General features: G+C 39.7%; 1 protein-coding gene across 7 annotated transcripts in view; it reads left to right on the forward strand.

Moving 5' to 3' along the window:
* The window catches only part of Eya1 (EYA transcriptional coactivator and phosphatase 1), a 144,077-nt gene that overhangs the window by 51,600 nt on the left and 67,342 nt on the right, over nt 1–25,135 (forward strand). For all 7 annotated transcript variants that reach the window (XM_028769336.1, XM_028769347.1, XM_028769330.1 and 4 more), the window contains 2 exons: nt 5,138–5,220; nt 5,613–5,799. In XM_028769336.1, the coding sequence (XP_028625169.1) occupies nt 5,138–5,220; nt 5,613–5,799 (270 nt within the window). The remainder of the gene's footprint in view (nt 1–5,137; nt 5,221–5,612; nt 5,800–25,135) is intronic.

Consider the following 25,135-nt stretch of genomic DNA (forward strand, 5'->3'; position numbering starts at 1 on the left):
CTCTCTCTCTCTCTCTCTCTCTCTCTCTCTCTGTAATAAAAATATCAAAATTGTGGAATATTAAATCATGGTGAAGATGAGCATTCACCTAACAGGTACAGAAAAAATGAAAGTTGCCTACTTAAAAAATATTACTATACCTCTATATATGTTGCTATCTAGATATTTTATATGTAGTGTGCAGATACCCCTGTGTCTTTATGAACTCAAACATGTATGTGTGCATAACATTTATTTATTTATTTATTTATTTATTTATTTATTTATTTATTGAGACAGGGTTTCTCTGTGTAGCCCGGGCTGTCCTGGAACGGAACTCACTCTGTAGACCAGACAGGCCTCAAACTCAAAAATCTGCCTGCTTCTGCCTCCTAAGTGCTGGGATTAAAGGCATGTGCCACCACGGCCCAGTGTGCATAACATTTCTATACTCCCATCTCATAGAGAAAAGACTAACAAATATAACTGCTTGTCTGTTTATAGATGAGTTAGTAGTAATTGGCCTAAAATACTGACAGCCATGGATGTGATCATATACACATACATACATGATACAAAGATATTCATAGGTAAAAAGGTGGGTAAGTGAATGGAACACAGAATGATCTAGGCTTATACAGAAATGGGTGGAGAATTAGATTGGGGGCTTTCTGAAGAAGCAGGTTTCTAGACAGTGCAGAATTAAGGTTGCTAGGACTTGACTACAGAAATGAGCTGTGCAGAGCAGCTTTCAGAGAACAACATGCTGGGCCACTAGTTGGACTAGAATGGGTATCTGGGGTGTGGTTAGGGCTGCTAGGAAAAGATCAAACAAATCTAGAAGATAAATAGGGACCAGACCAGCTAAGACCTAATAAATAAGCCCCATAAGGAGCTTGACTTTATCCTGAGGGCAACAGGGAGCCACTAACAGTTACTTTTCAAGTCGGGGGTGACAGGATCTGTCATGCTCATTAGAGGAAGAGTTGGTGCCTCCATGGGAAGAGAACAGGAGAGCACTGGACAGAGATTGGAAGGGAGCTAGCCGAGCCTAGGGCTAACAGCTAGTGTTAGCAGTCCTGGACTAGAAAGCAGTGATATTTATCCAAACACTATGTGAAACCAGGTAGAGTATCCCTGAAATCTTGCTTCTAGCAAATCAAATGGCCTAACCCCCAGGCTCTAGGAGGTACACGTCTCCCTGAAGCAAGTAAGATCCTTTTGGAAGTTGCATTAAGTCTCACAGGTCACTGGGGTACCATTAAACTCCTGCTTCAGCGTGCCGAGTGGAATGGAATCTCAGCCTGCAAATGACTATAACTGATGTTGCCTTCCAGCTAGTGCACAGTTTTAGAAGCAGCATATGTCTGGAAAGTCACTTGGGTACCATTTGGAGTAGTGAACTGTGATTTACTTGGCCCTGCCCTAGTGGCCTGTGTGTGCCAATAGAGCTTCCATAGTCTTTTCTACTTTGTTCCAGTGAATAACTTATGGAATGAAAACATCCATTTAAAAATATATTTTCTATATCTTATTCATTTTCTTGGTGAGTGGGGATTATGGAGGTCAGTATTTATTGCCCAAAAATGTGTCATTTAACTGAAAGTAGCAAGTCATAACCTAAAAATGTATAGTTTAAATTAAAGTAACAGGTCGTAACCCAAAGTATTTTTTTCCTATCAAACGTATATAATAGTGAAAGTTCAGAAAAGTGTACTCTTATGCAGAAGAAATTTAGATTGATTTCAGAAGGGATTTTTAAGTGCTCACTATTTTTTTTTTGGTATATCACTATCATTAACTACTTGTTCTCTGATATACAAATACAGAAAAAAATCATATCCTCATGAGAGCTGATGTTTGAAAAGCAAAATAAACTAGTTGTTGGTGTCCAGCTTGAGGCAGAAATAAGTAGATCTCTGGGTCTGAGGCCAGCCACAGTGAGTTCTAGGCCAGCCAGGAGGTAGGGAAAGGAACAACATAAAACTGGCATCATGCTGATAAGCCCTGTGTGGTGGCAGTCTTAGTCATCCTTCTAGTCCCACAGAATCATCAGAATGAGCCCAATACTTACTGGTTCATGTGTATATGATTATCATATGCAGTTGGACATAGACTGTTCATTGGAACCTCATTGTGTGGAGTGTAAATAGTGTGAGCGAGTTCCTTGGCCAAGAGGGGTGTTCTGGTGACTTGGGAGAATGGCTATTTTTAAAATGTATAAAGGAGGAAACCTCAACTATGAGTCTGTGTGATAAGTGCATTTTAAACTACCTTAGAAAATATTTCCCCTGCTGATTAAAAATAACAAATTCTTGGATCTGGCTTTTGAGATTCATAGATACTTAATAAAGAAGGAAGAATTTTTAATATGCAAAGAGATGAAGTATTTTTCTCATTTGGAAAATGAGAGGGAAGAGATGCATAAATACAATGGAGAATTTTGTGTGGTCTGGGATAAACAATAATGCCTCCCTGTTCTGTGTATGGAAGAACTGTTTTGCTTTTTGAAAGACTACTTCACTTGTTGTTTGAGAACCCTCTTAAGATTCAAAGATTAGGAAATCATATTTTAGAGTATGTAGGTGAACTGTTCAGAGTCCAGGCAGTTCTTAATTCAAGCCTCAAAACTCTAATCTGGCCTAGGAGAAGGCTCTGTCTGTAAAGCACTTGCCTAGCAAGTATTTAACAGTTATCCAAGTTTTGATCTTTAGAACCCATGTAAAACATCAGGCAAGGTAGTGTGCTCTTGAGATCCCAGTGAAAATGAGACTGGAGGCAAAGATGGGAGAACCCGTTGGTTTGCTCTGCAACTAGCTTGATCTATGTGGCAAAGTTCTGCAGACCGTGCCTCCAAAAGTTGGAAGGTGCCTGAGGAATGACAGTTGGGGTTGTCCTCTGAGCTCTCATGCCAGCACCTCCTAAAATTAACAACCCTACAGCTGTGTGTCCTGACCGTTAAGCCATTATTTAAATGTTTAATAGTAAGTAAATAGTTGGAGAAGTAACCACTGTGTGTTAGCCATGAATCTACCTGTAAGGAATGAGCTCCCATTGAAGACTCTCTCCTTGATCTGCCTACACATTTGCTGTTTAGCACACTGTACTGGCCGGTTGTGTGTCAACTTGACATGAGCTGGAGTTATCACAGAGAAAGGAGCTTCAGTTGAGAAAGTGCCTCCATGAGATCCAGCTGTAAGGCATCTTCTCAATTAGTGATCAAGGGTGGTATCTCCAGTTCTATAAGAAAGCAAGCTGAGCAAGCCAGGAGAAGCAAGCCAGTAAGTAACATCCTTCCATGGCTTCTGCTTCAGCTCCTGCTTCCTGACCTGCTTGAGTTCCAGTCCTGACTTCCTTTGGTGATGAACAGCAGTGTGGAAGTGTAAGCTGAATAAACCCTTTCCTCCCCAACTTGCTTCTTGGTCGAGATGTTTTGTGCAGGAATAGAAACCCTGACTAAGACACACACTCTTTGACATACAATTCTACTCTTTCAAAAATCGCTTTTTGAAAAAATCCTAGAAATAGTGTAGGCTCTGAGTATAAAATTTAGAAGTCTACATTAGCTCCATGGACTCATTTATTATATGTGTGTATGTATCGGGGTGAATGTGAACCATTGCATACATGAGATAAAAAGACTATTTGCCTAAGGCAGGTCTGTCTTCTAGCATGTGGTCCTGGGGACTTAACTCTGGTCATCAGGCTCGGCAGCAAGGCCCTGCTGAGTCATCTCTCCAGCCCAGTTTTTGTACTTCTTAACATTTTCATGTTTCCAGTGTATTTAAAAATAAGATAATTAAATGTATTTTTGTTGGTTTAGTTTGTGCTTTTATAAAATAATATGGAAAAAAATCTCATGTCACCAATACCACTGACAATCTGTACTATGTTTCATGGCAGCGCCCTTGAAGGGTTGGGACTCCTCTGCTTTGATGTTGAAAGCAGTGACAAAGCAAGCATCTTTGCTAACGAGCTCCCTAAATAAACTTATTGTTTTTCCCAAGAGTAAATTCTTAACAGTAAAATTCTATGTTGTCTGGTACATAAAGATGTACCATGTGACAGTGTACTTCAGTGTATAACACATTTTTAAAAACACACAGTTGTTCATCTCTAAGCTTAATCATTTTAGAAATGCTTGCTAGTTAGACCATCAGAAGACGACTGTGTTTTTATCTGGACCAGCTCAGCAGTAGCGTAATGAATGATGTAAGGGAGGAACTTGGAGATGTGTGTGCACAGCACCTACTGTTCCTTGTTGAACAATGTGGACACCCAGTGTTGCTCTCAGCCACACCTGTGGCAGTAAATCTTCCCCTTTAATCTTCTTTGTATTAAGAATTTCAGGTGCTGCCATTTATTCTCCTGTGAAATAAAATAATGAGAGCTTTCTCAAAGGCCCATTATAATGGTCCCATAAATAAGGACATCAGGGAGCATTATAACTCCTTAGAGGTAGCAATGCAGTTTCTGAGCTAGCCTTAATGTTTATCTAATATAACTTTATTTTATTTTAAGGAAGGAGAATGAACATTTATGAAAACTAGCTAAAAGAACAGAGCAGAAATGGCTCCAGGGAAGAAAATGCTCCATTTATATTTTGCATATTTTATGTAAAGACGTAAAAACCAGTGTGTTTTACAGATTAAAATGGAAAATGTATTGACTGGTATTCTTGGACAAATGTATACCTTTGACCTTAGTTTGTTTTTGTTTCTTTTCTGAATTACTCATGGACTCTGAACTTTAAGCTTCTTTACTACAATATAGTATAATTGAAGTGTCAACCATCTTTTTAAATATTTAATTTTTATTTTGTGGTGTGTGTGTGTGTGTGCGCGCGCGCACGCACGCGCGCGTGCATGAATGTAGCTCCTAGAGGAAACCAGAGGCATTGGTCCCCTAAAGTTGCAGTTACCTGATGTGGGTGTTTGGAACTGGTTATGGGTACTTTGAAAGAGCACCAAGTGCTTAACCACTGGGTCATTTCTCCATCCCCTAAAATTGTAAATTATTTTAGGAAAGTAAAATGTTATTCATGACGTAGATTCCAGGGCAGAGGATGGAGCTGGCTTCACCCCAGCCTTATGGGAATGACGTTTTCCCAGCTGACTGAGTACATCACTGAGCAAGCTGTCTTTCTGCTCTGTTTCAGGTAGCAGTTTTACCACATCATCAGGATTATATGCAGGAAATAATTCACTCACCAATTCCTCTGGATTTAACAGCTCACAGCAGGTAATTTAATTAGGCAATTCAACTTCTGAAACATTTACAAATACAACATGATTTTATTACATAAAGGAAGAATTGTTGATGTTAAAATGTGAGTGGGCACTTTCCTGAGTTTTTTAAACATTTTTTTTCTTTATACAATCTCTGTAGCAGTCATTTGTGGTTTTCAGATGGGTTTCCTGCTTTTGTACCATGGCATGGAATGGAAGCTCTGAAGAGTGACTGCATCCTTGCCTAAACTTTGCTTGCAAGCCTGAGCTCACGAGTGATTATGTACTTGCTTATATGAGTTCAGGAAAGACACGTAAACACAAGCATTTGTGACTTGACTTTGCAGTATAGGGAGTGAGCGGCAGTGCTTTAACAGATCGCTCTCCTGTGCTTTGGTTTGGTAGGACTACCCGTCGTATCCCGGCTTTGGCCAGGGTCAGTACGCACAGTATTATAACAGCTCGCCTTATCCAGCACACTACATGACAAGCAGTAACACCAGCCCAACCACACCGTCCACCAATGCCACTTACCAACTCCAGGAACCCCCTTCTGGCGTCACGAGTCAGGCGGTCACAGACCCCGCAGCAGGTAATCATGCTTTCTGATTAGTCCTGGCTGGATTCTCAATGCTTAACTGCATTTTTCTGAGGTCATAAACTCATGCAGGAAGTTGAGTCATTTTGACTAGTTTTCATAAACACTTAACTACACTGACCTGCACAATTATGTATTGCTGTTATTGGTATATATTCATTGAAAAATGTTGATATAAGGTATATGAACTTATCAAAAGCATGAGAGATTTTATTTATTTATTTATTTATTTATTTATTTATTTATTTGACAATTTCTCATTTTTCAGGATATGGTATACTTAGCACATGGCCTCTAGGCATATACTTAAAAATACCTACTTGTTATTAATAACTAATATAAGAATATTTTAATACCATACCACATTTGGAATATGAAAATAAGTTATCCTATTATAATTTAACATTTTTTATTATTATTCAACATTTTCCACCCCAGCACTACATTGCTAAGAATTGAAAAGAAAAATGTTAAGTAACACCAAAGGGAAATTGTGCCAACCAACAAGATGGCTCCGTCCTTCTGTGCTGCAGACATACTGTGATTTTTGTAGCAGTGTATCCAGTGTGGGCCGTTTTCATACTTCTGCCCAAGGTCCAACAGACAAGTGTTTCCCCATCCACAGATCTTTTCAGTTTCTCTTTCCCCACTGATTTGTTCTTTGTGGGACAAATCTCCTCCAAGCATTCTATGTGTAATTCCCTCAGTTAATCTTCTATGTTTTACATTTTTTCTCCAACTTCACCCTATTGTCCTAACTTTAAAAATGGTAGCCCTTTGTTTCATGGATTCTGATAGCAGCTGTTGCTCACACAAAGTCAGAGCTTCTTCCTGTTGCCTATTCGCAGAAGTAGAACCTACTTTCTTGCTTAAGATAGCTTCAACAGTGGTGTGTAGAGCAGGCCAGTGCCCTGACAGAATCTTAGCATGTCAGTTTTAGCTGTTTGTCTTAAAACATGGAAACAGGTTTTGTCTAACAAATACTAATGTAAATCTTGTGTATGGTACATTTATAAATATTAACAGATACCACCAAATCCTCTACTTTTTTGGACACAAAAATATGCCACGTAGAAAACAATAAAAAATAATTTTCAAAATGTATATATGATTTTACTTTAAGAGTGGACAGTGCATTGGAGCTTTCATAAGGAAAAAATACTGGTGGCATATGTACTCAATTTAATTTCACTATTTAATATCTCTAGAATATAGTTGATCTGGGGAATAAATATTTTTCAAATTTCTTAAAAGTTCATAGTTTCTCACTAAAATGAATGTTATGAATTGACCTTTCTTACATTTCAGAGTCAGAAGTCATTGAAAAAAATTCCAAAGGATCCCAGCACTAAGTTCAGGGCAGTAACTTGCCTTCCTTCTCACTCTGAATGAGAGAAACTTTGATGGTAAAATTCACGAACTCATTAAATGAAAGAATTCTAATGATTTTTAAGTATTATCTGATGGCTTTTGAGATAGAAATAAGTATTAAAGTCAACAAATATATACATTTATCAAAACCATTTCAGATGTAGTTTCTTTTGAATTGAGTTAATCTATTGGGTTAAAGTCAGTATTCTGCAATCCAGGAAAGCTGTATAGGCTTCTACCTGGTGTTGTATGCAGTCAGCCTTTCTATATCTGTGGCATCTGTTTTCACCTTATTCAACAAGTGAACATTTTATACAGTGAACACAGAGGTAACGTGGGCATTTTTGTTTGCTGCTGCTGCTGCTGCTGCTGTTCTTTTGTTTTGGGAAACATGTGCAGACCCAACTTTCTCATACTGTGCACTTTTTAGATACTATTTTTATTCTTTGCAAACCTCATACAATGTCCCTTTTAACAGATCCATCCACTCATTCTCAGATCCATGTCCCTCTCCCAGCCCATCAACCTCATATTCTGTATTCTTTATCTCTGACATCTGGCTTTATCTGTAGTCTATCTCTTTGAGTCCTTCAAGTACAATTTGTATTGCTCAAACATTCTGGCATGGGGGCTGTCCTGGAGTATAGTGGACATACCAGAGGTCACACCAGGGGTCATACCCTTAAATAAAACTGACTCTTCCTCTTCCCGCAGCTATCAAATGACAATAACTCCTCGGGTAGTGGGACTTTGTACCCCCTTTTCCCAGCTCCATGATGCCATTTTTGTCTGGCTTGAGCTTGTCCAGGTCTTCTGCATGCTGTCACAGTTGCTGTGCAGTTCCCCTGTTGTATCTGGAAAATACTGTTTCCTTTTAATCACCCACTGCTTCTGGCTTTTACAGGCTTTCCGCCCCCTCTTCTGCAATGACTCCTGAGCCTCTAGGAGACAGTTATGCTATGTCTGTCCCATTTAGAGCTAAACACTCCAACCATTTATTCTCTATACATTGACAAGCTGGGAATACAAGTGTTTTCTACTCTTTTTTTGGTAGATGTTTAAAAGTATGGTTCCTGATTATATGCAAAGTTATGGTGAGTTTTGGTAGAAATCATGAAACTATTTTTCACGTGACTGCTATTTTGTATTCTCACCAACAATATTTCAGTTGCTCCACATTTTAGTCAACACTCCATGGTGTTGATATTTTGGATTTTGGCCATTATCACTGCTGTGGTAATTTAATTTAATTTGCTGTTCCCTAATGGTGCATTGAGTGGGGTATGTTCTCATATGTACAAATCTTATATTTCTTCTTTGGTCAGGTGTCTCTGAGCAATACTGTTGTCCATTTTAAATCAGGTTGTTCTCTTAATATTTCAATAATTTGTTTATATTTTGCCCTCAAGCCTCATGGTACACACATATTTCGCAACTGTCTTTATCTAGGACATGGGTTTCTAGTAACAGGATTTATCACAGAGGAAATTTCACTTTTAATGAAATGTACCTTATCAGGTTTTATTATTATTATTTTTCAGATCACACCTTTGATATTGTGTTAAAAACTTATTGCCAAACTAAACATGATTAAGAATGTCTCCTTTGTTATTGCCTGAGTGGTTCGGATCTCTTCATTTTATGTTTAAGTGTGTTGATACACTCTGAATTTGTTTTTGTGCAAGATGTAGGCAGGTTTCTTCTTTTCTACATGAGGAGCCCCAGTTGTTCTGGAATCACTATGAGAAGCCTTTTCTCCATTATACTGCAACCTCTCCTTCGTCACATATCAGTTGACCATTCTGATGTGCATTTCTGAGCTCCGTATTCAATTCCTCGGATATGGTGATTCTCCCTCCAGTGTATGTTGCCTTGATCACTGTAGCTCAACAAGTCAGAAAATATCTTGTGATTTTACTCTTCTCCAAAATGATGTTGTCTTTTCAAAGCTTTTTGCCTCATCTAAACTTTGGAATCATTTTCATAAATGATTCAGAAAGTAAATGTCTAGAACAGTGGTTGTCAACCTTCCTAAAGCTGTGACCCTTTAATACAGTTCCTCATGTTGTGATGACTCCCAGCCACAACTAATAGCTGTACTTTTGCTACTATTATGAATTGCAACATCAATATCTATATTTTCCAATGGTCTTAGGCAACCCCTGTGAAAGTGTCATTTGAACCCTGACAGGGCTGCAACCCATAGGTTGAGATACACTGGTCTAGAATTTCACCTGTAATTCAGTTGGATTCCTAGATGAATTTGCTAACAAGCTGGTATCTTGACAATGCTGAACTTTTCTATCCACAAGCCTAGAATATCTTGTGTTTCTTTTATGTGGGTGTTATACTTTTCTTAAAATAGTTCTTGTAAATGTCTCCAGCCTCTCTCTCTTCCATTGTCCTCTCCCCCTCTGCCCTGATGATGTAAATGAGGGTGGTAAGAAAGCAATAATCTTATTTCTGTTACTTTTTACGTTTTAACCCTGTTATGATCATTAATTTCAGATGTTTCCTTTCCCATCTTTAGGGAAGAGAGTTATTCTCTATTTTTGACTAGGAAGATGGTTGTCATTTTTTTTATTGGATATTATATTTACATTTCAGATGTTATCCCCTTACTCCGTTCCCTCCCCCCACCCAGGAACCCCGTATCCCATTCCCCTCCTCCTGTTTCTATGAGGATGTGCCCCCAACTAACCCCCCACTCCTACCTCCTCACCCTTGAATTCCCCCACACTCGGTGTAAAGCCTTCATGGGACCAAGGATCTCCTCTCCCATCTATGGCCGGACAAGGCTATCCTCCCCTACATATACAGCTGGAGCCACAGGTCCCTCCCTATGTGCTCCCAGGTTGTTGGTTTAGACCCTGGGAGCTCTGGCTGATTGATATTGTTGCTCTCCTCATGGAGCCACAAACCCTTTCAGCTCCTTCAGTCTTCTCTCTAACTCCTCCATTGGGAACCCCATGATCAGTTCAATGGTTAGCTGTGAGCATCCACCACTGAATATGTCAGACTCTGGCAGACATCTAAGGAGACAGCTATATCAGGCTCCTGTCAGCATGCACTTCCTGACATCCACATCAGTGTCTACCTTTGGTGACTGCACTTGGGATAAATACCCAGGTTGAATGGTCTCCAGACAGCCCCTCCTTGTCATTTGTAAACAAAGAGTTATTTCTCACACCACAAATGCATCTCTGAATCTGCTTTTGATCAGCCATGTTTCCAAGTATACTTTTTTCTGTCCTTATTCTAATGAGATTAACTGTATCTCTTAAAATATATATACTTGTATTAATTCATGAAGAATTCTATACATTATATCTTGATCGTACATATTTAACCCCTATTAACTTCTCTCCCTAACTCTACCCATAGTCGCTTCCTCCTCTCCCAGACCCATCTACATGTCTTTTTTTTTTCTTTTTAAAAATAATGCATTGGCTCCAATTTGTGTTGTCTGTGTACTCCTGACTGTGTGACCATCCAGTGGAATGTGAGCATTGTCCCTATCTTTAAATGACCTTTATCAAGAAAAAGATCCTGCTTTGTCCTGAGTGAGCCTATTGCATTTTGTGGAGTGCTTTGTCTGTATCTGTTAAAATATGTGTAACTTTTCTTCTTTAGCATGGTGATGTGATGGATTGCATTTCTGTCATTTTCCAGTGCTGACCAGCCTTGCATACCTTCGATAAATCCCACTTGGTCATAGCGTATGGTCTTTTGTATGCATTCTTGGACTCAGTTGCTGATGCTTTCCTGAGAATCTTCACATTTATATTCATGAGAGATTCTTGTCTACAGTTTTCATATCCTGAGAAGCCCTTGTCTGGTTTTAGTATTAGCATAATGCTGGCCTCATTGCCTAAGCTGGGAAACATTCCCACTGAATGTGTTTTCTAGAGAAGTACAGAGAATTCAAATAGTTTGCTCATTAAATATTTGATAATATTTACTACCAGTGAACCCATATGGGTCCAGTGATTTCTCTTTGAATCTGTGATTAGCTTGTATACATGTGGGTCTGTTTAAATTCTCTTTTATGAGAGGTTCAACAGGTTATTTCTCTGAAGAAAATGGTTCATTTCACCTAGTCTACCTAACTAGTGTACATAGGGTTGTTTATAATATTGTGTTTTATTCTGTTTCGGTTTTCTTGGTTTTTTGAGACATGTAGCTTGAGCTGACCTCAAACTCTTGACACTTGCCTTACCCTCAAGTGCTGTAACCATAGACATACGCTCCTGACTTACGATAAGTTTTCTTGTTATTTCAATACTTGTAGAGGTTTCAGTGATGTCTTTCTCTCATTTGTGATATTAGCAACCTGCTCTCCCCCTTTTCATCATGGTTAGTCAGGCTGTGTTGCCAAATCATTAACTAATCTTATTTTAGAAAAAGGAAGGCTGTCTTGTTTCTTTTCTTCTCTTTATTATTACTATTTTTTATTTCATTGACTTTCTTTTGTGAATTTTTTGTTGTGTTTTTGGCTTCAGTCTCTTGGTTTTCCTTGTTAGAATGGCTGATTTCAAGCCTTCTTCAAACTTGGGTTTCCGAGTACCACAAAATTTCACAGTTTTCATTCTTAGTTTACTCCAAATATGCTTACATAATTATCACTTCCATTGAAATCCTTTCTTTCACTGAACATATAGGGAAGTAAAATCTGCGAATTTTTATGGTATACAATATTTTCAGTAACATGATCATTCAACTATTTCTCTCTTCTCAGTTAAATGGCTTTCTATCATTAGAGAAAGTGTATTGGTCCTATGAAGACAGAGATTCATAAACATTAGAGCAGCACTATCTAGCAAAGAAAAGTTGAACCAAAATCAGCTCTGTAGTTTCCTTGCAATCTCAGACATAAAACAGTGTCAAAATCAAATCATGATTTTGTTAACTTTAAATGATAGATTCTAAATGGTTATTTAGTAGCTCAATAATTTCTTTCATTTTAAAATCTATAAAGAAGGAAAAGAAATTTCAAGGAGTTTTATCTTTTGCTAATATTAACACACCATGCCTTAGGCTTTGGGGTATAAATTGTAGTGCCTTACACCAAACCCTCAAATCAACAAAATCAAATGTGCATATTCAAAAGAATGTATAAAATAATTTAGCAAATTGAAAGTATTATCACAAAGGAACTTTTAAAATAAACTGAGTTTTCTTAAGGAAGAACCTAAGCCCCAAGCCATCCATATATCAATATATCTATCTATCTATCTATCTATCTATCTATCATTATTACCTATCTCTATCTATCTATCTATCTATCTATCTATCTATCTATCTATCTATCTATCTACACACACACACACATGCCTTTCTGATCCCTGCCAAGGCACAAGAAACTAGAGCAAAGGACTTGAAAGGGGGGATGGATCTTGTGCAGAGCCCAGAGCTCTGTGCTCCTGCAGGAACTCCATGTGACAGAAAGAGAAACGAAACTGCCAGGCATCTCCCCATAAACGTAAGAGAGGCAGTCTATTCTGACTATATACATACATACATACATACATACATACACACACACACATATATATATATCACATAAATCATATGGATACAATTTGCAACCCAGCTACTATCCTTGGTTAAGTAATTTGCCTTGAAAACATATTTTTAGTCCCAATTCTCTCAGAACAGTTCCTAATAAATATGTCAATTATTATCTTCAGAATAATACATAATCAGATATATTCAAGTGCAGTTCAGAGCTTATAGTTATAAGTTCATTTTTATACACAGCCTTGTAATGTACCACGAAGTCAATTCTATTTGCCCCCATCTTACAGGTTTGCCCAACTTATTTTTGATGAGTTACCAAAAGTCAGAATATGTTAGAGAGTCAGTTTTGTTACAGTGGATCCTAAAGGTACACAGCTATTTAATGTTCAACAAATATTAGGTAGTAAGATGAGAATTGTGTTGCTGAATTCTCAGGAAAAGAATCTTTACTTGTTTTTATTTTTTTTAACTGTTATAAAGCAAATCAGAGTGACAGAAATGGTTGTATGGTAAAAAAACACATTTGAAAGTAATGTGAAATAAAAACTAATTACTTATTTATTAAGAGTGAATTTTAGTATGAACACCACAAAAAATGTAAATTCCCACCCCACTAAAATTGGTCAGACTCCCTTTGCACTCCCTGACTGCTAAGAGACGAGTTAGCAGCTAAGGTGATGTGCAGGAACCTTGCCAATATTAAATTTCAAGTGACAGAGGAAAAATCAGTGTAAGAGGGAATTCAATATGCATGGGAAAGCATTTGTCCCCTCTGTCTCTCTGATCCCTGCCAAGGCACAAGAAACTAGAGCAAAGGACTTGAAAGGGGGGGATGGATCTTGTGCAGAGCCCAGAACTCTGTGCTCCTGCAGGAACTCCATGTGACAGAATGAGAAACAAAACTGCCAGGCATCTCCCCATAAACATAAGAGAGGCAGTCTAGTCTGACCATGCCTGTGGGTGCTCACTGTGGAAATGAAACTGAGGTTTGCAAGAGTATGCATCCCACTCCCCACATGCTGGCCACGAACTGAATGGTTGGAAAATCTGCAGGCCATACTTGTTCATTTTCACAAATGCCTGGAGATGCTGGAGAAGTTTGCAATTTGTTCAGCTCAAGAATAAGCCATTTCAGTGAAACAATCTCCACTAACTTTTTTTGGAAACATTTGTCAGCAAAACAAATGTTTGTATCTAAAATAGCCAGGCTATTAAGATGTGAAAAAGGGAAACAGATGTTTGTTAGGGTTGTTGGATTTGTGTCTCTTGATGGCATTTCTTTTCTTCCTTTCTGCTTCGCCAGAGGACATGTAGCATTATCCTTAATGAGACTATAAACTACATGCAAATAAAGTCCACTTTTTGTTTTATGATGTCAAAATATAATAAAAATGGCTTTTATCACTTGCAAATTTTGCACTTTGTTTCTAAGAAGTACAAATTCAACCAGAGAAATTATCTACTTCCTGACTCACTTTGACTTGTGTAAGTTTTTTGATGAGTTCACCAACAAGTCAGGACAGCTTACTGAGTTATTTAGTATATTGGAGTCAGGTATCATTTATAGCATATTTATATGTAATGTATGCCTTGTACATAAAAAACCAAATCAAAGTCATATATTACTTAATTTAATTAACAATCCCAAACACTCATTATTTCAGCTTTCTTTACAAGGGCTTTCTCAGTTGAAATATGGTAAAAGATTAAGCATCCTGTTGGACCAACACAGATCCATGCTAAGTAGAGATGGCTGGTCAAAGGACAGGTGATTGTTTGTGCTTACACTCTTCCACTTCACTTAACTGGGATAAGATAATTTAATGCTGGATTTGTTTGATTGTTGAAGTGCTAACAGTCAATCCAAGGGCTAAACAAATGTTCCACCACCAACCTAACCCTCATCCCAGTAAGTAGATTCTGAATTAAGTGTTAAGGGTATGATTGGTAGGTTAATATCTAAAGTTGTAAACTCAGTAAGTTTAATGAATATTTTTATTTCTGAGCAGTAATAAGCACAAACAGCACAAAGTGAGAAAAACGCAGTGATATTTACAGAGAAGAGTGAGTGTCCCCTTATCTTGTATTATCAGCCCCAAGGTTGCTCTTACCTAATATAGCCACCACTCTTCTACATTCAATTCCTCCCCCTGAACACACTAACTTAATTAATCCTCACCTAGATATATGTGATATGGACAGTGTAGACATTTACCGACGTTTCACAAATGAGAAAGCTAAGATGAAGTCCACAAAATGTGTCAAACCAGCTCTAGACCAGTGCTTAGCTTCAAGTTCATGTTCTTAATCAGTGAAGCAGGCTGCTTCGCAGAGCTGGGGCTGAGCTCTGAAATGGGCAGAAAAGTGAAAATGTTAACACAGAATCCGCAAAGGCTGCAGCAATGTTGCGGTTTCTGGAGTCATTCCCAGCACTCAGCAGAGACATGTACACTGGGGTGTTCTGTTAAATAGATGTCGCAGGTTTGAAGGAGCAGCTTCTCCATGGGATAAGGGAGGCCTGAAGTTCCCGTGTGTTTTAGAATCTCAGAGTTCTAAAATCAGTGTGTGGGTCACTTGACCCTATTTCCACTTTCTCAAGTGAGTCTGCTCCATAGTGGGCGTGGTCTTGCAGGCTTTGCCACAGGCCAGTCCAGCTTCGGTTATCAGTGCTGATGGATCCCAACTCCTGCTCCAGATCCTGACTCCTACTCCACTAAGGCTAGTCTCCCAGGTTGAGGGAGCATGGTGCTGGGTACTTTGTCCTTGCTTCCCATCCCCTACCTCTTACTCACTCTGTCTTGCTTAGCAAATACTTTGTCATCATTGTATTCTTTTCTTCCCTTTCCCTTCATCCTCAAAAGCGCCATTCTCCACCTTGTCCACTTGCATTTTTATTTTTTAAAATTTTATTTACCCACTTTCAAGTCATGGTTGATGAACACTAAGTACAGGAATAACAAATAATCCTATCAAGTAAAATGGAAGCCAACCATTTTAGGGTGAAAGTGGGAATCTTAGAGTCCTAAACAAGTTCTCTAACACTTTTGAAAACATTTATGACTCCTTCCAAACCTTCATCAAGTATCTCGTCCTAAAATTAAAATCAATTTTCCTTAGTATCATTCTTTAAGAAATTTTACTGCTTCTCTATTCGTACCAATGCTGCTACTTAGGGGTATACTTGTTTACTACTTTATGTTGTGTGTATCATTTTCACCTGGATTATAGGTTGGTTTTGTGATCATGGATTGATTTGGAAATCATATCTGTCATTGCTTTGTGAGACAATAGATTCTGAGTTTTAAACTGACTGAAAAATATCTAGATTGTAGGTGGATTGTAGGTCCACAACCATCTTGTATCTATAAATCCACTTCACAAATTTCATATGACATAATTGGGCATCTACTGACTATAAACTCAGGACTGACTTTTCAGTTCATTTGTCTAAGGTTATCTGTCACATTATTGAATACATATAAGGAATCTAGAAAGGTTAAATCTTCACAACACCTCAGCTAGTCATAGATGAAGGTTCCTGATAGCTGCTGAAGTGGCTGCCTCAGGAAGCAGAAGGGCATGGCTTGATCTTTCCCACACAACTCATCCTTCTAGCATTGGAGATGGGTATTCTATTGTACCTGCAAAATCCCAAGGTAAAATCCGAGCATGGGTTACCAGGTCTTGTTACAGATCTTTCTGCTTTTCCAGTTTCCTCCTAGCCCTTTGACATAATGATGCTCACTGAGGATGAACTTAATATACTTTGCCTCCCTGATTATGATTGTCTGAGTCCCCCTCTTTGCACTTACACCACACCTCAGCTATAGAATATCTCTGAATATCTCTTGGGCACCAGACTCTCAAGGAGTTCAACATAGAGAAAATGAGATAGAGAGCAAGGAATTGGAGTTGGGCTAATTATTCCTGGATTTGAACCCTGATTCTGCCATTGGCTCTGGGCAGGCCATGAGTAACAGGTTTCTTGGAATTAAGAATAGTGAAGTTTGAGCATCTTTTACATGAAATTTTAGAACACAGAAGTGTTCTAGACTTGACTTTTCAAAATGTTGAAAGTGTTGCATATGTATATGGAAAAAGCATGGAAATAGAATATGTCTGTATTGTTTAATATATTCCTTATACAAAGTGTGGGAGTGGTTTCAAGTCATGTTTTAGTGTGTCTGAAACACATCACATGAGGTTATGGTGGCATTTTCCATTTGGGGATCATACTAAGAAATCAAAATATCTTGGACATTTGGAAAATTTTTAATGTTTTGGATTAAAATTCCCAACTTGGATGCTTTTCATCTATGGAGAAAGATAACTGCACCAATAAAATGAAACAATTAACAAAATATCTGGCATGTCCCAGGCCCTCAGGTGTTCCCTTCCATTCATATGTCTAGTGGGGATTTGTAAATATTTATACGACAGACACCATGATGAGTTCTGGGGCTAAAGAGGACAGGATAAAGAAATGCTAATTCAGATCAGCAATGGGTTCTTCCCTGCCTGCAGTTCATTACTGCTGTACATTGTGTCCTGTATGTGTCAGAGAAGCCTGTAAAATGTGACTTACCTGTTTTCCTTATATAAAAAGACTGTGGGATTGAAGCTACATGTGGCCAATGAGGTAATCCACAGAGCATTAAACAGTGGTTAATGGATGTGCTGTAGAGAAAATAATGCTTTACTTAGTCACTAGAATATGACTGAGGAGTTAATGTATCTAGAAAAACCTCATGCCTGTGTGAAAGAGACATCATGATTACAGAATACATATATTGTTGTCATGGATGCCCTCCACAATTAATTCAATCAGCATTGATCTCTGAACTACTGGTTTACAATCTAATGCCAGTCAACAAGTTGGCATGACTTCCCTTGATGCCATGCAAGAGTTTATGGGAAGACTACACTTCTGGCAACCCAAGTTATGAAAATTCCTTTAAGTCTACTACCTTTTCTTTTTGTTTCGTTTTGGTTTGTGTGTGGTGGGGGTGCATGATGTGCACATATATATACATGTGGTGCATGGATGCCTGAGTACATGTGTGGAGCCTAGAGAAGGACATTGGGTCCTCTGTTCTATTCTACCGAGTTTGTTCCCTTTAAATGGTGCCAGTAACCATGATCTGGAGCTAGACTTATGGCCTGTAAACCCCAGAAGTGCATACCCTTCCCTCCCACAGCACAGGTAGCCAAGTTTTCATATGGGTGCTGGGATCTGATTTCAGGTCGTCATGCCTGGGCAGTAAACACTCTTACCACTAATCCACTTCTCCTGTCCTAAGTCTGATAATTTTTGATAAGGTAATGTTCACTGGGAAATTAATAATAATAATAATAATAAATAAGAATATATTCAAGGCTTTATGGAAGTCTTTTTCTTTCTTTTATTTATTTGTTCATTTCTTCCTTCCTATTTACAAGGATATAATAAAAGAAAATCTTCAAGTACATATTTTTCTTGGCATACTGTCCCAGGTAACTGTAAAGGATAATAGCCCCTTGCTTTGGCAACCCCATGAATACCAAGTTCCTTTTGAGGAATATCACAGGCTCTCTTAGGCCTCTGACCTTCTGCCTGGACTCTTCCTGGCAGTGCCCTGTGAATTTCCTTAGAGAATATGATGTCTCTCTCAGCATGGCTGACTTCAATGTCTCACTCAATCCAGAAATTCCTAACTGCATTAGAAGTAACTGCTTAGGGCCAGTGAGATAACTCAGTGGATAAAGTACCTGATCTGAGTTCAGTACCCAAGACCCACACTGTGGGAGGCGAGGTCTAACTCTTCAAGTTGCCCTCTGGCCTCCACATGTGCCTTTGTTCAGTGTTGACTACAAACCCCAGGGCACAGAAATGGTTGTGCTCCATAGTCCCCTGGCATCCCTTCCCTTTCCTGCCAAAAAAAAGTGGTAGGGTGTAGGTGATATGGAGATGACTCTCTCAGTAAGGTGCTTTGAGGGCTTGAATTCGATTTCCCAGAAACCAAAGAAAATCTAAGTGTGGTGCTGCACGACTGCAGTTCCAGCACTGAGGAGAACTGAGTGTGGTGACACACACATGCAGTCCTGGAACTGAGGAGCTTGGGGAGGTGTGAGCAGGAGGATCCCGGGGGCTCTTGACAGGTGGATAGCTCCTGAAGGTTAAAGCCTGGGCTTGACCTCAGACTTCAGACACATTCACACTTGGAACGCACATTCGTATGATCTGATATTTAGTATGTAGGTTATTGTCAACCTTTCTTGGAAAAGTATGGTGTAAATCATTCAGAAAATAAAATCAAAAAGTAAGATGTTTTATTCAACAGTTATTACATACTCAGGAAGCCCTTGAATTTGTATACTGACTTACAGCTGTGAGACTTAATGATGTCACCTCTTTGGAGAGTATGCACGTAGACCATTTTGAGCAGTCATATATGTTAGTCAGCTTCTTGTCACCATAACAAGCTACCTGAGAAAATCAACACATTAAAAAGTTTACTTAGGTCCACAGTTTTGGCAGTTGTAGTCTATAATGTGTTGGCCTCGTTATTTTGGGCCTGTGGACAGGCCACACATCATGGATGGAACATGTGGCTTGGCACAGCAAAAAACACTCTCCCAGGAAGGAAAAGAAAAGAGGAGGAGAGGGAAGCAGTCCCACAGTCTTTGAGGGGAACTCTCAATGATCAAGAGCTCATCCCTGGAAGGGAGTTTCAGTATGCTGCAGATGTGGCTCTGGATGAGCACTTGTCTGGCATGTGGCTCTGGAATGGTTTTCCAGCACTGCAAAAGAAGAGAAATCAAAATAGTTGTTACTAGTTCCAGTACCAATATTGCTAGCCTGGGGACCAAGTCTGTAACAAAGGGAACTCAGGAGACACTCAGTGTTCCAACCCCAGCACCACCAGTTGTAGCCTCCAAGAGCATACATTGTTCCATCCTTTCTTTGTTATATTCAGAGTTCCGAACTTCCTTAATTCAAATGCTTTATTTTTAAAAGTGCATTGTCTGTGGTAAAATCGATCTCAACAACTGAAGGGCTGTTTTATGTCACCTCACACTACCTTTCTGTCCTGAGAGCACTGTGCGAGCTGCAAGGGGTCCTTCACTCCTAGCATACTTTAGGGTTTTCCATACAGCACCTGTTTCAGAAGCTGTTCATCTAATGATCTCCCTGGACTCAGCAGCTTCTGAGATAGATAACGGTTACAGTAAAAGACTATATTTCCATTTCCCTTGAGACATATTCAGTTGTGCTATTGAATCACATTGCTGTGTTCCCTAACATTAGGGGACATAGAAAACACTGTTTTCTCTGTGGAGAAGGGTGAGGATCAGGAGATGTGCATCAAGGGGACTGGGGTACAGAGCATAGGTTAAACACTTGCCTAGCATGTGTAAGGTCCTAAGTTTAGCCCCTCGTACCCTCCAAGCCAAATGAAAAAGGTCAGAGGGAAAGGGAGGAGGAGGAGGAGGAGAAAGGGGAGGGGGGGGGGGGGGGGGAGGAGGAGGGGAAGGATGAAGGGAGGGGGAGGGGAGGGGAAGGAGGAAGGGGAGGGGAAGAATATGTGCTCCAAAGTCTCATGAGATCAAGCTCCTGTTGCTTTGAATATTCAGTTGGTTTTTGGGGAGATAAAGAGCTCAAGATAAAATACTGCTGAGGTCAGAGCATGAACCCCAAAGAAGCTGAAATGTTATAATGCAGTACTAGATGGAGCAGCAGGGTCCTGAAGAGAGCCTGAATGGAGATGTCTCATAGAAGGTATTTGAAGGGAAAATAGCAAAGGAGATAATGTTGTCCTCGTTCATGTCTGCATGACACACAGACAAAAGGCAGAGACGGGAGATAGGTTTCAAAGTAGCACAACAGATCATTTATATGTGGGCTCCAGGACAGGGCATTTTGTCCAGCAGAACATGCTTGAATTGTAACTTCACTGAAGGATGAAAGGAGTTCAAACTGAGAGGTCACAATATCATTGTCTTTACAAACAATGTAGCCAACCCAGGTTGACAGCTTTGAACAGAAAACCTGGCAGCAACACTAATGAGCTTGAGCAAAATATTTCCTTACATGTATCAATTATGTGATATCTTTATAATAGTATTGTCTCAGTTCTGCTGTTGAGGGAACTCAGGAGAATACAACATCCAGATAATCATATAAATCACAAGCAAGCAAGCATACTCTGGAATGTATGCAGACTGGATACCTTTTTTATAGGTTATGTTGTTCATTATAAAAACAAAACCTTAAACAAATATTATTCATATTCTGCCCTGGGTTTGTGTCCTGGCTGGCATATTAGCTGGCAGCATTTATGTTTTATTAACCTATCCTTTATGTTTTATTTACCTATTAATCTGTGAGGATACTAACATACACCTGACCAGTCTGGTAGAAATAATCCTGAAGTTGGGATGGAGTCCTTTTCCTCCACTCCTCCAGTTCTCAACTCCAACACAACCTTAGTGTAAATGGGCCAGGTTTCCATCAAACTCTAGACTGTTAGAACCCCTGAAGTGAGAAGCTGGAAATGAATCTAGTGCATTTGATTGATGTCTCCTGTCAGCTCCTTCTCAGGCAGAATGGAGATACATCAAGCAGTATTTACTTCAGACATGTTTTTCAAGAAAATAGTTAAATAGACTTTTGGAGGGGTTTATCAGTGATGAGGTGCATTTTGGTGTGTGGACCAAAGACTGTTTCCCTACCAGGTTGTGAAAATAATGTGTTTTGAACCTTGATAGCTTCCAGGCATAATTCTGGGTGCTAGAGCCTTGGCAGTATGCAAAAATAGAGCAGAGGCTCTCTGGAGCATCTGTTAGTGTAGGAGGCAGAATACAATGAGCTGTAGTCCTGAGGGCCTGCAGGGATGAGCAGCTCAGGGAGGAATGTGGAATCAGGGCAGACAACCTATCTGGGAAGACTTATCTGGCAAGGTGATTTTAGCCAAGACCTGAAGTTGGAGAGGAAGGAACCATCTCAGTATCTTAGGAAGAGTATTCTGGGGAGAGGCAACAGGATGTAGGAAGGTCTGGAAGGAAGACCATATGTGGAAGGCTGACAATATGCCAGGAAGGCCTGGGTAAAGGAGACTAGTGGGATGAGGTTAGGGAGGGAGAGAGGTCACCAGAGAGGGAAGTGGGATGGGAAGCATTTGGGGGAAGTTGCCATCAGCACAGATGAGCCGGGATGAAGGCATGGGAATTATCTAAAACGTGAGGAGGAAAACACTTCAGCAATATGTAGAACCCACAGAACCTAGCTATTCTCATGTCAGAATTCTAAGCGGTAGGATAGAAAAACGGGACAGGGCACTCACAGGGTCAGGCCTTGTGGTCCATTGTCAGCATAGAGATGACACTGACAACCATTTAGAAAGCAGAGATGGGGCTCGAACTCATTGGAGAAGCGTGTTCTCAGCATCATGAGGCTCAGCCCCCAGCAAGCACTCACAGGCACAAGAACAATACAGGAAAACCATTTCTTCCATTCCCTGGATCCCAAGAGCAAAGGTGTAGTGCGGCTGCTCCAGACGGATTTGTTTCCAGGATCATTTTCACAGAAGAATTTTGTATTAAGGACCTTTAAAAGAAGTATTTCAACATTGTCCCACTTTTATTAGTTAAAAAAAAGTAGGAAAGTGTGTATATGTATATGCATTCTACTGTGACCATGTGGCTTCTACGTTATTGAGTCACATGATAATTCAAACATGGAGTGGAAGCCACTGCTGACAAATCTTTAGGGCTTTGAGAGTAATGGAAATGTCAGGTTTCCATTCTGACAGTCTCTAGCCATAGAGCTGGAATCCAGACAGCCTTTGCCTACCTGCCTTATGGGAAGAGTGACTATTTCATGTACTGTCTAGCCATAAGAGACATGTGTCAGATTCACAGTGAGAGTTCTTTTGATGTCAAAGTTGTTCAGTGCAAAAGGCCTCCAGGGTTCTTTTCCCCTCTACCTTTTCACCCAAGTTGTTTGATTTTCCAATACAGTGAACAAGACACTTGGCCTCAAGTTTTTTCTCAGAAAAAAAAATGTGAAAAAGTTTTTTTCACATTTCTCAGAAATGTGTTACTTGCTACATGGTGATACTAGTGTGAGTACCTGTCCTGGAGTCTGATTGTCCCCAGGACACCAATGACTGCAAACAATGGATTAGGCCCAGGCATCACATACATGTTCTATCAGAAGCACTAGGCATGGAATTTCTGAGTAATTTTCATCATAGGAAGCTTTTGCCTTCCCCATGCCTGAAGTGAAAGTCTGTTTTTGTAGTCTTTGCCCCATGTTTGCCACAACCACAGCACAATTACCAATAACCTTCTCTCGTGTTCACTGGACTCAGATAGTCTTCCTAAAACAGTAGTTCTCAACCTGTGGGTCACAATTCCTTTGGAAAACCTCTGTCTCCAAAAATATTTATATAATGGTTCATAGCAGTGCCGAAATTACAGTTATGAAGCAACAATGAAAATAATCTTACGCTTGGGGAGAGTCACCACATTGTGAGTGACTGTGTCTTAAGGGGTCACGATATTAGGAGGGGTGAGAACCACTGGCCTAAAGATTTTACACTAAGTTCTTCACTTTGTCAATGGTCTCCTCTTAGCACACAGATTTAGGGTGTAGAAGAGATCACAGGACTTCTAGGCACAGCCCTGTATCATTGTCTTTGTGACAAGAACATCCTTGGGTCATCACTACTAGGTTTTGCTTAGAGAACAGTCTTTCTCCTTTTTCAGACCAGAAATGAGCAAGGAGCCCTTCCATCCTCCCCAGCACAGAAGACTGCAGAAACCCTGCATTCCACTTTACAATACAGCTGGCGGATCCAGTCTGCAGGGTGTAAATTTAGATCAGAGGTTCCTTACTTTTGTAGAATAAATGTGAACACTTCCCTCTAAATCTCCATGGAAGCAACCAGCCTTTCATACTGGGAAGCAAGATACCATATAAATAAAGGCTGCTGGGAAGGAGAGCATACTTTAAGGAAATCTCAGACTTGGAAGTATGCCTTCAAATATGAAAAGAAGCATTATGTTAATCAATAAAGGGATATTTATAAATTGTGTTTGTACAGTTCATGGAAGAAAAGAACTGTTAAGCAAATATTTACAAATGCCTCCAAAATATGCATATTAAAATGATTTTTAATTGGACATGATGCCCAAATAGCAATGCCTTCATCAAGGAAACCTATGTGCATGAATAAAGTTGTGATGAAACTGACTTGATTTAAATTGGTATAAGCCTTTTGAAAAGTATTTGGCAACGCATATACACAACAGATGGTAAGTTGGAAAGCATGAAGTATTTGGCCAGAACGCAGCAGGATGTAAACCTGAAGGCGGGGCTTCACTAGGAGGCTTTTTTTAAAGCTGTCTGTTAACTATGCTATTCCAAGAGTTGACTGTTAAGAAAATACCTCTACTGTATGTCCAAAGATAAGGGAACTTTGAAGTTCAACAATCCAGGCTGTGTTCTCAATTTGGTAAGTTAGGAGTTGGGTTGCTGGAAAAACTGGAAGCTACATCCCCAAGGTTCAAGTAGGAATTACTGGCCAAGACTGGAGTTCTCTGAGTTCCAAGCCTTTGTCTTTCTTTTTCATGTTGAAGAATGAATGGAAAGCTTCTGCAGTATTAGAAAATACTTGCATAATTACATAATTAAATAATTACATAGGTGAACATTAGCTTGTAAATTAGCTCTTAAAGATGACAAAGCCCTTTCTTTTGTGTGTAGATTTGCTTGGCTGGTAGAAATAGTAGCAAAGAAAGGGCTAGACTTGAAAGCACTCTTGTCTATCAAATATTGAGCCTACTAGACTCCATTAGATAGTTCCAAACCCCACTGCTACACTGGCAGTCCTTATTAAAGTTAGTGGGTCATTAAACTGGGAGAAAAAAGAGACAGTCAGCAGATTTAAGGACAGCCCCCTTCCAGTTGTTGGGGAACCCAAATGAAGATCAAGCTGCACATCTGCTACATATCTGTGTGGGCCTACATCTAACTCATGTATGCTCTTTGGTTGGTGCTTCAGTCTCTGAGAATTCCCAAAGGTTCAGGTTAGTTGACTCTATTGGTCTTGCTGTGGAGGTCCTTTCCCCTCCAGGTTCCTCAGTCCTCCCCCCAGTTCTTCCATAAGACTTTCCGAGCCCCATCCAGTATTTGGCAATGGGTCTCTGTACCTGTTTCAGTCAGCTGCTCAGAGCCTCTCAGAGGACAGTTATGCTAGGCTCTTGTCTGCAAGCAAAACAGAGTATTAATAGTGTCAGATTCTTGCTCACGGCATAGGCCTCAAGTTGGGCTGCTTATTGGTTGGCCATTCCTTCACTCTCTGCTCCATCTTTGTCCCTGCATTTCTTATAGACAGGACAAATTTTAGGTCGAAGGTTTTGTGGGTAGATTGGTGTCCTTATTCCTCCACTGAGG

Source organism: Grammomys surdaster, unplaced genomic scaffold (genome assembly GCF_004785775.1).
Source record: "Grammomys surdaster isolate TR1022 unplaced genomic scaffold, NIH_TR_1.0 64, whole genome shotgun sequence".
NCBI lineage: Eukaryota > Metazoa > Chordata > Mammalia > Rodentia > Muridae > Grammomys > Grammomys surdaster.